The 17,557-nt window shown below is 40.0% G+C and overlaps 1 protein-coding gene across 2 annotated transcripts; it reads left to right on the top strand.

Annotated features, from left to right (window-relative positions):
• Positions 1-833: 833 nt before the first annotated feature.
• Positions 834-16,631, top strand: LOC139444856 (phytanoyl-CoA dioxygenase, peroxisomal-like). Of its 2 annotated transcripts, none has more exons than XM_071225845.1 (9): positions 834-872; positions 3,580-3,693; positions 6,581-6,741; positions 7,124-7,292; positions 7,925-8,006; positions 9,628-9,809; positions 11,523-11,672; positions 14,151-14,291; positions 15,818-16,631. In XM_071225845.1, exons 2-9 carry the CDS (start codon positions 3,640-3,642, stop codon positions 15,869-15,871), a joined length of 993 nt encoding a protein of 330 aa, XP_071081946.1. In that variant the 5' UTR covers positions 834-872; positions 3,580-3,639; the 3' UTR covers positions 15,872-16,631. The 2 variants fall into 2 exon arrangements, with proteins under 2 accessions (XP_071081946.1, XP_071081944.1); XM_071225843.1 differs by lacking the exon at positions 834-872 and adding an exon at positions 3,360-3,437.
• The last annotated feature ends 926 nt before the right edge of the window (positions 16,632-17,557 follow it).

Here is a 17,557-nt window from a genome sequence, read left to right as displayed (position 1 = left end):
TTTGTAACGTAACTTCGGCGGCAGATGGCGCACACTTTGAAGTCTTCGTGTGGGCTTTGAATCATGTACCTTGATTACGTCATTGGGCATGTGGTCACATGTTGATAAGGGGACCGATAAAAGGTGATTCCGTGGCAGGACATAAACAGAGACAATAGATCTACACTGTCAGATATGGTGGCATTTATTCAAATGAAAGTGGTGATTGTCTGTTTATAAAATGCGACTTTTTCTCTCAAAAGCAGTCAGTAGATAAGTATATTTAAATTATATTTACAGCTTTGCTAATTCTTTGGTATGTACGACCCTCCACATATACTACTCAAAAGAAGTTAAGGATCACCTGATTCTTTCATATTACTATAGTTAATCTCTCATGCCATGGCAGATTAACTTTACCAATATGAAAGAATCGGTTGATCCTTAACTTCTTTTGAGTAGTATATTACAGGGACCGGGGGGTTAGGTTGTCTGTGTGGCTTTGGTGTAAGTCACAGTGAATTAATTAACTCCTAAACGGGATGAAAAATTTGGTCCGAACGCCCCAATTCTAGCAACAATGTAGACGAGGTCACACTAAGGTACATATGCTATAGTGACGTATTAAAGACACTTTTCTTCAATGTGAATGGTACACCTTCAGTCATAATTGCCATCCATTGGTTTACACACAAGCTTCCAACGAACTATAAGGAAGTCAATCTGCAAACAATTCACAATCAACATTTTCAGTATCAATGAACAATGTAATTGTGAGAAACGAGCAAAGGAATCGAACCTAAATCCTGTGGGTGACGAAAGAAAACATTAGCTATAGTAATGATTTAGAGTTATGTCCCTTGAAAAGGACTTGTCAACTTTGCTGTGCGTAGGTAAGACAGTGTGTATTTATGTTATTCCCAGTGTATTCGTACAGTTTATGACAACTTACTTACTGCCAACATATTCCTTCCACTGATGTAGAAGTGTGGGGTCTGCTTTTGATATTTTGCGCCATCGGATGGGCAACATTCTTACCGAGGCAAACTATAGTGTCTGATTCTATGGTTCAGGAATATCCCATTGACAGGAGACTTTGGACCTAATCAGTGTGTATGGTGATCTGGCTGTCTATGAACAGATAATGTCTCAGTTTCACACATAGCATTGACAACAAAATCTAGACCTAAACCATATGAACTGGAAGTGGGTAATACGGATGGAAGTCTTACCTTCATTTTCCTTTGAAGAGAGAAATATTTAGCCCATCCGAAAATGAACAATGTTTTCAGAAAAAGACACGCAGATCGTGTCCCGTGACTTCCTCGCGTGAACAGAAATCCAACAACATGAAGGTGCACATTTAGCACTACTAATGTAAATGATGAATATGTATATGCATAGTTAGATAAATGACATCTTATACAGAGAACATGAATAATCATAACGTTTAGTGAGTGCATTTTGTTCCGTTTAGCCACAGGACCATGTAACAATAAAAATAAAAAAAGTCGCAAAGAGGCCTCGTCTATGATTTTTTTGCGACTTTTTTAATTTTTTTATTTTTATTGTTACATGGTCCTGTGGTTTAGCATACGTAACAAGTACCGTGATAGCCCGAGCTTGCAGGGTACATAGTGTAAGCATGTGGAGATCAAATTTTTGGAATATTGGTTTATGTCAGTTTGGGAAAAAATATTTCTTATATTTGGATCGATAAAATAATTTGGTGCGATATCAGCGATAATACAAAATGTCATTTATTCACTGCGTGTGATCAAGTGGCACGTGCTGTTTAATGATGGCAATTACTGGTAGGTTAGTCAACAGGGAAGTTCTATTTCTACTGATTCCCTCTTAAAATTGTTGCGTTACAACAGAATCTACTCAAACTTGTCCACAAAACAGAATTGAGCATATTTGCCCATAGCTTTATACACGGAATATTTCAGAAATAACATGAAGCAAAAAAAGGTCAAATTGCAACAATTGTTGATATTTCATGTTTTGACGTCAAGAAATGACAACATCCATATTTGAACTGTTGCTGGATGGAATTGATGCTGTCATTGTTTCAGTTTCTTTCTATTTATACCACAATCTGATCGGCATCTAGCATCACCATCAAGAAGAAGAAAAAATAGTTCTGAGTGTCTTTTTACATGAAAGTGACTGGATTCCATAGATCATAATAGAACCTGTGAAGATCTGATAGAGAATAGGTCTTCATCAATCCATGCTTGTATTATGGACTGTTATGGGATGAACAAAACCGTCCGAATGGCGTGCTGGGTTTCTAAGGGGAATTAGTCAGCAAAGAGTGGGAGTCACAGGAGACTAATCGCAATTTTATTTACAAGAACAATTAACAATTTACAATATCTTAGAGAATACCTGAGGGTGCCACAGAGAGTCGGTACAACCCTCTGGTTCTGTTGGAGAGAGGTCTGCTTGATATGAGAGTCAAACCCCTTCTCTGCTAAAATTTTGCTACAGTATGTATTTTACCTGATGATAAGTATTACTTGCTAAACTATAATTATATGAAATAATGTATAAATATTACACCATGATAACTCATAAAAGCACTTGATGTGGATCTAATTATTATAGGATAACTTAGTATAAATGTTATACCATGATACTTGTCGTAAGAGGCGACTAACGGGATCGGGTGGTCAGGCTCACAGACTTGGTTGATGCATGTCATCAATCCCAATTGCATAGATTGATACTCGTGATGTCAATCTCACTGGGCTTGCATGTGAAGATTCCGGGGTAGAATAGGTCTTCAGCAACCCATGCTTGCCGTAAAAGGCGACTATGCTTGTCGTAAAAAGCGAATAACAGGATCGGATGGTCAGGCTCGCTGACTTGGTTGATGCATGTCATTGATACCAATTGCGTGGATCGATGTTCATGATATTAATCACTGGATTGTCTGGTCCAGACTCGATTATTTACAAACTGTTGTCATATAGCTGGAATATTGCTGAGTGCTGCGTTAAACAACAAACAAACAAACAAACAAGATCATGATAGACATCAGGGAAAAATGTGTGGTCATTATTCTTTCATTTACAACAAAAAATGAGGTCATGAAAAAAAAATTGTCACAAATTGTCCTGAGAACTTAAAAATTATATTAGAAAAACTATTGTATCCATTTATTGTGGGTTATGTCCTTTTCTTAAAAATATTTAGCCCATCCAGCTGATGTAGCAAGGTACTCTGGTTATGTTGAGGGTTAGGGGATCTACGACTTGTGTAAGGAGAGATAGGAACACAGAGTTGGCCTGACTCAGTATATGTGAAACCAGGCCTCAGTTTACCTGTGTCAGACAGCATGACCCAAATCAGTACAAAGTACAAGGTCACTGGATAAATACTCTGTTTTGTCACGTACAGTGCTTCTGTCACTGGTTAATAACATTGCTTCGTATTACCCTTGTTGAATGGTAAGTTATATCTCGGACCTATACAAGTCCGTGGTTATATTTATTCCGTTATAACATACAGATACAGTTCTTTGTTGTGTTGAAGTTGTCACTTGATGTCTTATATGTAAAATTCAAGTGGATGTTTATGTGTGTATTGCAGGTGGATCGTAGATAGCAGAGAAAAGTTGTGTTCTGAAAGTCTGATGTGTGGACTGTTGAAATGGCAGAACGACTTCAAACAGTGATTGGCCATTTGACTGGTTCTCGGACAATTGTATCCTTTCAGCTAGCATATACTCTGTACGACTGTAGGGGCGGTCGGGTAGCCTAGTGGTTAAAGCGTTCGCTCGTCACGCCGAGGACGCGGGTTCGATTCCCGACATGGGTACAATGTGTGAAGCCCATTTCTGGTGTCCCCCGCCGTGATATTGCTGGAATATTGCTAAAAGCGGCGTTAAACCATACTCACTCACTCACTGTACGACTGTAACGATTCACCAATACATCTATCTTATTGCCACTTTGGTACAGACGATACTTGAATCATCAGTTTGTGAGATCGTGATATAGAATATGAATAGAACAGGAACTGATGGAGTTACCTCCCATAATGGGAGATGTTGCATAGCGCCACCTGTATTCATAGCGGAGATGATGGTAATAGTGGATGTTTTCTGTTTAGGCAAAGTTTCAGTTTGAAAAATCCTCCAACACAAAAGAAGTTGTGGAATGTGAAAAGGAAGAGGTTTTAGAGTTGTATATCAGTGATTTCATCATTTCTTACTACAGTTAACGTTTATTACAAATACGCATATAACAAACTAATGGATTTAACTAACTTATTTTTTTGTCCTGGCCATTTGTGTAATATGCTGTATATTTGCTCATAATGAACAAGTGGTTATAGAGAACTTAAATTAATGGTGCCTTTGAGTTCACTGTAACCATATATATAGTTGACTATATTTGTATTGTATCGTGATGGTACTAGTGGCATCTTCAGTCCCTATCGTGATACATTTTGCATGCAAGATCTCGACTGCCTCCGTGGCCTAGGGATAGAGCAGAAGGTCCGGGGTCCGGTGTTTGCTTTAATAACTATTACACCAAACACTAATTACTAGTGAAAATTACTAATGAAAACCATTCATCCACTGCACCATACTTAAAACTGCCAACTGTAAATCATCAGCATGATCAGTGTGCCAGGTATTTAGCCATCCTTTCTATGAAAATGGTGGCGGATGACCACAGATAAGAGCACATGCAAGTATCGTGATACTTATTGAATCGTGAGCAAAGTATCGTGAATCGTATGAGATCGCACAGTTGGTGTATCGCCCCAGCCCTACTACTATGGTAGTTAGTTTACATGTATGAGTGAGTGAGTATGGTTTTACACTGCTTTTAGCAATATTCCAGCAATATCACGGCGGAGGACACCAGAAATGGGATTCACCCATTGTACCCATGTCAGGAATCAAAGCCGGGTCTTCGGCGTGACGAGCGAGTGCTTTAACCACTAGGCTACCCGACTGCCCCTTTTTCAAGGCAGGGGACACCAGAAATGGGCTTCACCCATAGTATTCATGTCAGGAATCTCACCCGGCTATTCGGCGTGACGAGCGAGCGCTTTAACCACTAGGCTACCCGACCGCCCCTTTACATGTAAGACCTGGCTGATTGGGGGAAATTGTATAGAGATGTTTCCCGTGGTATCGACTACTAGTATATTCCAGGTTGTATTAATACAATGCTCACATTGATCATGGTGATTTTACTTGTATGTTGCTAGAACGCAAAACATTTACACACTCTATCATTTAGATTTTCAAACACATCCGAAATAGATAACCTATGTAACTTTGTTTAAAGAACTGATTTATGACCAATTTCATGAATACGTTGTATTTCCTTTCATTGCTATTATTTATGAATTAATTTAGTTTGCTGTGCAACAACATACTATTTGTCCTATTCAAAACTGATGCAATCTATATTTGTTATGACAGTTTGATGAACATTTTTTCAAAGCAGTATATTCATGATAATGGTTTGGAATGAAAAGAAAGTTGCAAATATTCAATTTTATATATTATAGGTATAAACTGCTTACCCTAGGTGTTATAAATATAGGATAGAATATTGGACATTGAATTTACAGTTTGTAATCAGTATCATACTTTCCATTTTGGACATTGAATTTACAGTTTGTGATCATTATCATATGTTCGATATTGGACATTGAATTAACAGTTTATCTTTTAACGTTCCATATTGGACATTGAATTTACAGTTTGTGATCAGTATCATACGTTCCATATTGGACATTGAATTTACAATTTGTTATCTTAATCATACGTTCCATATTGGACATTGAATTTACAGTTTGTTATCTTAATCATACGTTCCGTATTGGACATTGAATTTACGGTTTGTTATCTTAATCATACCTTCCATATTGGACATTAAATTCACAGTTTGGTATCTTAATCATACGTTCCATATTGGACATTGAATTTACAGTTTGTTATCTTAATCATACGTTTGTTATCATTAGATTCTATCATTATGTCAACCTGGTGATGTTTCCGAACTCTTCTCTTACTGCATCCCCCTCCCCAGTGGGGACCCAGGTGTGAATAAGTTCTCCCCTTCTCATCTCCCCTTCTTCCTATTGCTTGTTGGCAACTAAACTCAAATCAGTTGGTCAAACTTGATGACTTACCTTGGGTGTCATTAGAGGTGAAACGATACATCATTGCATCATGAGTTTTCATGCACCTATATTATACAAGATACCCTGGTGTTCTTGTCAGTCAAGATCGCAAAATGTGTTGTAATTAAGTTCACTCCTAAAAAGAGCCACAACAAACAAGCATCTACAGCTAGCTTTTCTTTTTGAACCTGCTCTGAAATATTTATAGTCCAGACGTTTATACACAATTTGACATGATATGCATATCGCGATACGTATCATATCGTACCCTTTGTATCGTGATACGTATCGTATCACGACCTTGCTGTATCGTTTCACCCAAAGGTGTCATCACACCCCAATGGTAGGATCATGATGCCTCTGTAGTCCAGGTATTGCTGGAATACTGCTGACTGAGACGTAACATTGGTCATATTGAATGTATTGTCCTTAACTTGTGCAGCAGTTTGAGCCTGTGTCCCAGCTTCAGACTGTGGGGGGCGGAGGGCTTGAGCTGACGTACAGCAACCCCCGCCTCACAACAGAACAGCGACAGTTCTACGAGGAGAATGGATACCTGGTCATCAAGAAGCTGGTGGCACAGAAGGACTTGGACAGATATAGGTGAGCTACATGTGACACCACAAGCACAACCACCCAATACGTTGTCGCCCTCGTCCACAGAACATCCAACATTCCACTGTTCAGACTTGAATCACTCAGTCACTCATTCACTCACTTGGTCACTCACTCACTCACACACTCACTCACTCACTCACTCACTCACTCACCCACCCACCCACCCACCCTCTCACTCACTCACTCACTCACTCACTCACTCACCCACCCACCCACCCACCCACCCACTCACTCACTCACTCACTCACTCACTCACTCACTCATGTTTTGGTGTCTGCATTATTATCTGATTATTGGCATCCTTTTCATCATGCTGAGTCTGCATCACTCACAACCCTCACTCACTCACACTGACGTCTACCTGTAGGGAGAGATTTGCGAAGATTTGCAAGAAGGAGGTGCAGGTTCCACGCCTTATAATCATGAGAGATGTCAGCATCGCCAAGTCTGAGTTTGTGCCAGGAGAAAAGGCCATCACAAAGATACAGGATTTTATGTACGATGATGTCCTCTTCGACTACTGCTGCCTGCCTCAAGTGAGACATCTGACTTTTAGCACCATCATTATTATTACCTGTAAATCAAATTCTAAAACAGAGATTTGCCTAGGGCTGTTTTATTCTGTTCACAGACTGTTGTATGGTGTATGCATCTGTAGCATGGCATACAGAGTAGAAGTATGAGTCAAAGGGATTCCAGGTAAAGTGGGTTCTCAATAGCTGGTGGAGTTTCTGTCCTAGTACTCCTATTGCTATTGAGGGTGGAAACGGCTTCCAGTAATCCTATTGCTATTGAGGGTGGAAACGACTTCCAGTTATCCTATTGCTATTGAGGGTGGAAACGGCTTCCAGTACCCTATTGCTATTAAGGGTGGAAACGACTTCCAGTACTCCTATTGCTATAGAGGGTGGAAGCGGCTTCCAGTACTCCTATTGCTATTGGGGGTGGAAACGGCTTCCAGTACTCCTATTGCTATAGAGAGTGGAAACGGCTTACAGTATTCCTATTTCTATTGACGGTAGAAAATTTTCCAGTTATGGGTATTCATGGTAGAATAGGTTCCCAGTACCCCATGCTTGATATCCCAGTGGCTAAGAGATCCCAGTAACTTCAGTAAGACATTGTGTATGTTGTATGAGGTTTGACCTTGTGTTTTTCTTGGGTGTAGGTCGTGGACTACGTGGAGTGTTTCACCGGCGAGAATGTCATGGCCATGCACACAATGCTGATTAACAAGCCACCAGACCCAGGTAGTCCTTCGTCAGGCCTGACCAGCGTTTACCTTGTGCCAGCACAATGTGTGTGGTCAAATATGAAGAGTGTCTTTAGTGAATGAATTTATCATCTTTAGATATATCATGTCAGTTTCTTCAACTCCTTCCAATATTTCCATAAACATCAATGATCAGATCAACTTTTATATTCAAGTCCTCAATTTCAGTTGTTGAAAACTAATTAAGTGGAGAGTTCCTGCATGACTGTGTGTCTATATCACCTCCTCCATGACCGTGTGTCTATATCACCTCCTCCATGACTGTGTGTCTGTATCAACTCCTCTGTGACCATGTGTCTATATCACCTCCTCCATGACCGTGTGTCTATATCACCTCCTCCATGACTGTGTGTCTATATCACCTCCTCCATGACTGTGTGTCTGTATCAACTCCTCCGTGACCATGTGTCTATATCACCTCCTCCATGACTTGTGTCTATATCACCTCCTCCATGACTGTGTGTCTATATCACCTCCTCCATGACTGTGTGTCTGTATCAACTCCTCCGTGACCATGTGTCTATATCACATCCTCCATGACCGTGTGTCTATATCACCTCCTCCATGACTGTGTGTCTATATCACCTCCTCCATGACCGTGGGTCTATATCACCTCCTCCAGGACTGTATGTCTATATCACCTCCTCCATGACCGTGTGTCTATATCACCTCCTCCATGACTTGTGTCTATATCACCTCCTACATGACCGTGTGTCTATATCACCTCCTCCAGGACTGTGTGTCTATATCACCTCCTCCATGACCGTGTGTCTATATCACCTCCTCCATGACTTGTGTCTATATCACCTCCTCCATGACCGTGTGTCTATATCACCTCCTCCAGGACTGTGTGTCTATATCACCTCCTCCATGACCGTGTGTCTATATCACCTCCTCCATGACTTGTGTCTATATCACCTCCTCCATGACCGTGTGTCTATATCACCTCCTCCATGACCGTGTGTCTATATCACCTCCTCCATGACTGTGTGTCTATATCACCTCCTCCATGACCGTGTGTCTATATCACCTCCTCCATGACCGTGTGTCTATATCACCTCCTCCATGACCGTGTGTCTATATCACCTCCTCCAGGACCGTGTGTCTATATCACCTCCTCCATGACTGTGTGTCTATATCACCTCCTCCATGACCGTGTGTCTATATCACCTCCTCCATGACCGTGTGTCTATATCACCTCCTCCATGACCGTGTGTCTATATCACCTCCTCCATGACCGTGTGTCTATATCACCTCCTCCATGACCGTGTGTCTATATCACCTCCTCCATGACTGTCTATATCACCTCCTCCATGACTGTGTGTCTATATCACCTCCTCCATGACCGTGTGTCTATATCACCTCCTCCATGACTTGTGTCTATATCACCTCCTCCATGACCGTGTGTCTATATCACCTCCTCCATGACCGTGTGTCTATATCACCTCCTCCATGACCGTGTGTCTATATCACCTCCTCCATGACTGTCTATATCACCTCCTCCATGACTGTGTGTCTATATCACCTCCTCCATGACTGTGTGTCTATATCACCTCCTCCATGACCATGTGTGTATATCATGACTGTGTGTTTCCCAGGCAAAAAGTCGTCGCGGCACCCCATGCACCAGGACTTGTACTACTTCCCCTTCAGACCCGCCAAGAGAATCGTGTGTTCCTGGACAGCCATGGAGACAGTGAACAGACAAAATGGCTGCCTTGTAGTTCTGCCCGGCAGCCACAAGGGGGAGCTGCTGGAACATGGCTACCCTGAGTGGGAGGTGGGTGATGTGTCTCTTGAGCACTTCTGCAGGTTCTGTTAAGTAAGCCTTTTATTTGGCTTCCAGTTTGAAAAATGTGACTAAATTTTAATTTGGTGCTACCTCATGTCGCAATTCTGACTACAAGCATGACAGTTATTTCAAATATTAATCACAATTATTTTGTAATTTTGGTTGTCCAAACTTAGCTCATGACAAAAATAGTTGACCTCATATGCTTGTATACCGTATTTTCTTGAGTATGGTGTGCACCCAAGTATGATGCGCACTCCCCTCTAGCAGATTCAGTATATTGGAAATATTCTTTTTTTCGAATATTATGCGCAGAAATAAATTACACCGCACCCCTTCAGTGAATTCTGGTAGACGAACGGGTGATAATAAACTTTGTCAGTACAAATTTGAAATCTGAGATAAAAAATCACCAGACACCATGTTGAGTTACCGTTTAAATTGTATTTTTTGTTCTTCTAGGCCTTGTTTTAGATCCAGGGATTAAGATTACCTTGTTTTTTTTCTCTTAAACTAAGCCGGAAACAGCAATCAGCTGTACACACGTTTTCTTGGAATCTACTAGTGATTCACTTAAAACTCACCCAAATATATAACTTTACATCATTTTGATGCAAGGATCAGGAAAAATTGTATCTGAAACTATTTTTTTTATCAGGAATAATATATTCCAGTATGTTGTTTTTGTAGTTGCAGCTTTTACTAAATATATTTAAAATAATAATAGCCCGAAGTGGAGCACTTCGGTGAAGCATATCGTTATTGCCTGGGTTTTTTTTTTCACATGGAACAATTTGACCAGTCACTGTCTCCACATGTGATCACAAGAATTACGTGTTGAGATGACTTTTAACGAGTCAAAGTATGGCATTTATGATATATGTATCCATTTTCTGCCAAGTAAAGTTAGTTTCAAGGTGTCAATAGCGGTAATCTGACCGTGGTTGCTGTTAATAACGGTGAATTGTGCGATCTTCCGATCGCTTCACACACGATTTCATCGAAATTGATTAAAACAATAATAAAAGGAATTTTGAATAAGATCAATGAAATAAGTTACAAACATAAGTCCAGATATTCGCTGAACACTTTTTATAGCCAGACAGTGTAATTACATGATTAATTTGCATACTTCAGTATAGATTTGTTGACATGGTATTTCTGGTGTTACGTGCTCACGATAATGTATATCCGTTAGGGGAAAAAAACATCAAAACTCATCATGGCGGGTATAATGCGCACCCCTTCTACACAGCTGTGTTTTTTGGAAAATATATTGTAGAAACCATAACTCAGCATTTGTAACCTACATAGGATGATATCATGTTGTGATACTGGTGACACTGATTGTGAAAGAAGTATTTTCTTGTATATATGTGCTTCCATTGTGTTACGACTGTCAAAGGAACCATTTCAATGTTAGGTTATTATTGTTATTAGAAAGTTGTGATTGACCAATCAAAATCGATCATTTATGAAAGCCAGGGTGCAATACGTAGAGAAAGATGCTTCGTGTAGTTATCGATTCATCACTTAGACAGATACTGTTCTACTGTTGTGTGATGTGGGGTTTGGATGAACCATAAGTCTGAGCTCCTGCAACTGCGAAGTTGCCTCAATAATGGATTCCTCCACATTCTGGGTTTCAACAGAGTGGTGAACATCTGTGCCCTATTACGTTTTGTGTTTGGTGTGTTCCAGGGAGGTGTGAACAAGATGTACCACGGAATCAAGAACTACGACCCCAGCTATCCCCGGGTACACCTGGAGATGGAAGCAGGGGACACAGTCTTCTTCCACCCCATCCTCATCCACGGCTCCGGCACCAACAAGACGAAGGGCTTCCGGAAGGTACCAGATAGACACAACAGCCCTGGATATAAACACACAGATAGACACAACAGCCCTAGTTATAAACACACTGATAGACACAACAGCCCTAGTTATAAACACACTGATAGACACAACAGCCCTAGTTATAAACACTGATAGACACAACAGCCCTAGTTATAAACACACTGATAGACATAACAACCCTAGTTATAAACACACTGGTAGACACAACAGCCCTAGTTATAAACACACTGATAGACACAACAGCCCTAGTTATAAACACTGATAGACACAACAGCCCTAGTTATAAACACACTGATAGACACAACAGCCCTAGTTATAAACACTGATAGACACAACAGCCCTAGTTATAAACACACTGATAGACACAACAGCCCTAGTTATAAACACACTGATAGACATAACAACCCTAGTTATAAACACAGTGATAGACACAACAGCCCTAGTTATAAACACACTGATAGACACAACAACCCTAGTTATAAACACACTGATAGACACAACAGCCCTAGTTATAAACACTGATAGACACAACAGCCCTAGTTATAAACACTGATAGACATAACAGCCCTAGTTATAAACACACTGATAGACACAACAACCCTAGTTATAAACACTGATAGACACAACAGCCCTAGTTATAAACACACTGATAGACACAACAGCCCTAGTTATAAACACACTGATAGACATAACAACCCTAGTTATAAACACACTGATAGACACAACAGCCCTAGTTATAAACACTGATAGACACAACAGCCCTAGTTATAAACACACTGATAGACACAACAGCCCTAGTTATAAACACACTGATAGACATAACAACCCTAGTTATAAACACACTGGTAGACACAACAGCCCTAGTTATAAACACACTGATAGACACAACAACCCTAGTTATAAACACACTGATAGACACAACAGCCCTAGTTATAAACACTGATAGACACAACAGCCCTAGTTATAAACACTGATAGACACAACAGCCCTAGTTATAAACACACTGATAGACACAACAACCCTAGTTATAAACACACTGATAGACACAACAGCCCTAGTTGTAAACACACTGATAGACACAACAGCCCTAGTTATAAACACATTGATAGACACAACAGCCCTAGTTATAAACACACTGATAGACACAACAGCCCTGGTTATAAACACATTGATAGACACAACAGCCCTAGTTATAAACACACTGATAGACACAACAGCCCTAGTTATAAACACACTGATAGACACAACAGCCCTAGTTATAAACACAGATAGACACAACAGCCCTAGTTATAAACACACTGATAGACCACAGCCCTAGTTATAAACACACTGATAGACCACAGCCCTAATTATAAACACACTGATAGACACAACAGCCCTAGTTATAAACACTGATAGACACAAAAGCCCTGGTTATAAACACACTGATAGACACAACAGCCCAAGTCGTAAACACACTGATAGACACAACAGCCCTAGTTATAAACACTGATAGACACAACAGCCCTAGTTATAAACACACTGATAGACACAACAGCCCTAGTTATAAACACTGATAGACACAACAGCCCTAGTTATAAACACACTGATAGACACAACAGCCCTAGTTATAAACACACTGATAGACATAACAACCCTAGTTATAAACACACTGGTAGACACAACAGCCCTAGTTATAAACACACTGATAGACACAACAACCCTAGTTATAAACACACTGATAGACACAACAGCCCTAGTTATAAACACTGATAGACACAACAGCCCTAGTTATAAACACTGATAGACACAACAGCCCTAGTTATAAACACACTGATAGACACAACAACCCTAGTTATAAACACACTGATAGACACAACAGCCCTAGTTGTAAACACACTGATAGACACAACAGCCCTAGTTATAAACACATTGATAGACACAACAGCCCTAGTTATAAACACATTGATAGACACAACAGCCCTGGTTATAAACACATTGATAGACACAACAGCCCTAGTTATAAACACACTGATAGACACAACAGCCCTAGTTATAAACACAGATAGACACAACAGCCCTAGTTATAAACACACTGATAGACCACAGCCCTAGTTATAAACACACTGATAGACCACAGCCCTAATTATAAACACACTGATAGACACAACAGCCCTAGTTATAAACACTGATAGACACAAAAGCCCTGGTTATAAACACACTGATAGACACAACAGCCCAAGTCGTAAACACACTGATAGACACAACAGCCCTAGTTATCAACAGACAGACAGACAGACAGACTCTAGGATGAACACTTACAGATGAACACAGACTTGGTGATGACTGTAGGATGAACACTGACAGTTTCTATGATTGACTCTATGACAGACACTTCGATGAACAACTCAAGAGTGAACTCGGACTCCAGGATGTACTGACTATGTGAGAGCCTCCATGATGACCTGACAGACTCTGTGCTTCTCCTTTCAGTCCATCTCTTGCCACTACGCCTCTGGCAACATGGAGTACATTGACATAGACAAGGGACATGTCCAGTCCACCATTGCAGACGAGGTGCTGGACCTGGCTCAGAAGAAAACAGGCCTGGATCGGGACCAGATCAAATTTGCTGTAAGTGTTGTAGGAACAATGAATGCAACGTACCTTGGTGCAATATGTTCTCTTTTGTCATGATGCAATAGCATGCTGTCGTGCCATGATGTTTGCTAATGTAGGGGAGGCTAGGAATGTAGATTACCTTGAAGTCATGGACATATATGTTCAGTTGTTTGTTTGTTTGTTTGTTTATTCATTTAATGCCGCACTCAGCAATATTCCAGCTATATATTGGCGGTTTGTAAATAATCAAGTCTGGACCAGACAATCCAGTGATTGGTATCTTGAGCATCGATCCCCACAATTGGGATATGATGACATGCATCAACCAAGTCAGTGAGCCTGACCACCCGATCTCATTAGTCGCCTCTTACAACAATCATATTCGCCTCTTGTCGCAAACATGGATTGCAGAAGACATATTCTGACCCGGGGTCTTCATGAGTCCAGTTATTTGTAGTTTGAGTCAGTCGAGCCTAGGACCAGTGTGTATGGTGCTGATATTGATTGTGATGGAACATTTTAGGAAGATAATGTAGTACGAGCTGGTGACGGAGTTGGGTTTCACACCACTGTGAACAGCATTTCAGTTATATCACAACGTGTTAGCTTGATTATGGAGGAAAGCCTGATGTAATACAGGTCTTAGATGTTTACCACTTTGGTGAAACCCACGAGCATTGGTTTGGTGCTGATGAAACTAGAATTATTTCGAACCTACAATCAAAGATTCCTGGCACAATAGGGGATGCCGTTCTGCACAGTGAAACGCAGCTGCTGAGATGACTAGGTCTTTGACGCCCGCCCAGGTTAATGAAATCTCACTTTGTTGTAGGACTTAATAGTTTTAAGTCTTTACTCTGTACAGAAGTTTCAATATAATATTTGAAGGTCACAGTTGACTTGAATGTCTTCTTTGAAATATATTAAGCAGTTTGTCATGATAAGAAGTAATTAGTTATCCATGTCCATTGTTTTATGTTGAGTGTCAACCTTGAAAATAACTTTGCACTAATATACCGTATATGACCGCGTATAAGCCGAATTTTGAGGACCAGAAAAAAATCCGATAGATTACAACTTCCCGAAAGTTGGGAAATTGCCATGACTAGAGCCATTATTGTCATAAATTATCAATAAAGTTATTATTATACACCAATGTTGTCATTATTAAAAAAATGTTATGCATGTTACTACTTCCGATAATAAGTTTGCAATTGAATGTTCCAAGTTTATCATCTGTATGTAGTATATTTGTCTTTTTTCATAAAAAGAACTAGTAACGTCAAAGTTAGTTTAAGGATGGTTAGGATGTTTTTGTGCTTTTAGCAATTTTCTGGAAGGGTACATTGTTGCGAATCAAACTCAGGTAATTGGTATTATAGGTGAAGCTTGAATTGTTGTGCTGACTACCACCTTAGTGTAATAAGGGCAGATAGTGGAATTAATGTTTAGTTTGGACAAGAGTTCTGTCCCTTGGACTAGGTACAAGGTCACTATCATCTCCAGTATTGCTGAATGTATATTTGTTATTTTTGCAGGATATCTGGAAGTTCAAGAGTCGCCTGGTGAAAGGGGAAGACTGCAGCACTTAAATCTATGAACACAGAAATGTAAACTGACCACTGAAGACAGAGCTTCAAGTCCCTAGTTGATTAATTCTTGAATTCTCGTACATGGTACTTGATTGACTTATCTCCCGTTAATCCCACTGGCTTCGTCATATTGTTAACTTTGTATATTAATCCTACCTTTAATCCAATTTAGGTACTCTCATGAAAAAGACATTGTTCACAAGACATGGCACTAAGTGTGTAACATTAGACATAATAGTATTTATACTGATGGCCAGAGTATGCAATCATGTGATTCGTCACATTCGTCCACAAGTAAGTATTACCTTTGTCCTCCATGAAATCCCAACAAAGGGAGCCTGTGAACTTACCAAGTTCGAGCCTGGCTGTGTCTTGACAGTCTGTAGACCCATAGTACACTGTGTGTGTCACACAGCAAGATGGAAGTGATGTTTGTATTCTGCAAGTGTTGATTTCAAACAGCCTATACCCAGAATAATGGATTCATGAAAAGAAAATACTTGTTATTGTATTTGTACCAGTTTTAGTTGACTATAGGCTGTGGACGTACAATGTTGACAAGATGAGTACATCGGCTTCCTGTTGATCTGGTTGTAGAATGTTGTTGATAATGTACAAATATGTCACAGATTATACGATGTATCATCCCACTGATGTAATTAATGTAATGTAATTTTGGAAATGAGAAAATGACATCAACTGAGTGTCTGTGATTTGTAAATAAAATTATTTGTTGATGAGTAACCAACTGTCTTATTGCAACTCTATAAATATCAAGAAATTGGATGAGAATAGTGTCCAGATTGAAAAGTCCGATCATCTATCAAGGACTTGGATGATCGGACTTTTCAATCTGGACACTCCAGTATCATCTATCAAGGACTTGGATGATACTGGAGTGTCCAGATTGAAAAGTCTGATCATCTATCAAGAACTTGGATGATAATGGAGTGTCCAGATTGAAAAGTCCGATCATCTATCAAGAACTTGGATGATCGGACTTTTCTATCTGGACACTCCAGTATCATCTATCAAGGACTTGGATGATACTGGAGTGTCCAGATTGAAAAGTCCGATCATCTATCAAGAACTTGGATGATAATGGAGTGTCCAGATTGAAAAGTCCGATCATCTATCAAGGACTTGGATGATACTGGAGTGTCCAGATTGAAAAGTCCGATCATCTATCAAGGACTTGGATGATACTGGAGTGTCCAGATTGAAAAGTCCGATCATCTATCAAGAACTTGGATGATAATGGAGCGTCCAGATTGAAAAGTCCGATCATCTATCAAGAACTTGGATGATAATGGAGTGTCCAGATTGAAAAGTCCGATCATCTATCAAGGACTTGGATGATACTGGAGTGTCCAGATTGAAAAGTCTGATCATCTATCAAGGACTTGGATGATACTGGAGTGTCCAGATTGAAAAGTCTGATCATCTATCAAGAACTTGGATGATAATGGAGTGTCCAGATTGAAAAGTCTGATCATCTATCAAGAACTTGGATGATAATGGAGTGTCCAGATTGAAAAGTCTGATCATCTATCAAGAACTTGGATGATACTGGAGTGTCCAGATTGAAAAGTCTGATCATCTATCAAGAACTTGGATGATAATGGAGTGTCCAGATTGAAAGGACAGAAGTTGATGTAACACAGCATGAACTGATCAGTCACTGCT

This window comes from Haliotis cracherodii, unplaced genomic scaffold, assembly GCF_022045235.1.
Source record: "Haliotis cracherodii isolate W230 unplaced genomic scaffold, xgHalCrac1.p SCAF_6, whole genome shotgun sequence".
In the NCBI taxonomy this organism is placed as follows: domain Eukaryota; kingdom Metazoa; phylum Mollusca; class Gastropoda; order Lepetellida; family Haliotidae; genus Haliotis; species Haliotis cracherodii.
The sequence above is the reverse complement of the archived record's forward strand: the minus strand, read 5'-3'. Positions and strand labels throughout refer to the sequence as shown.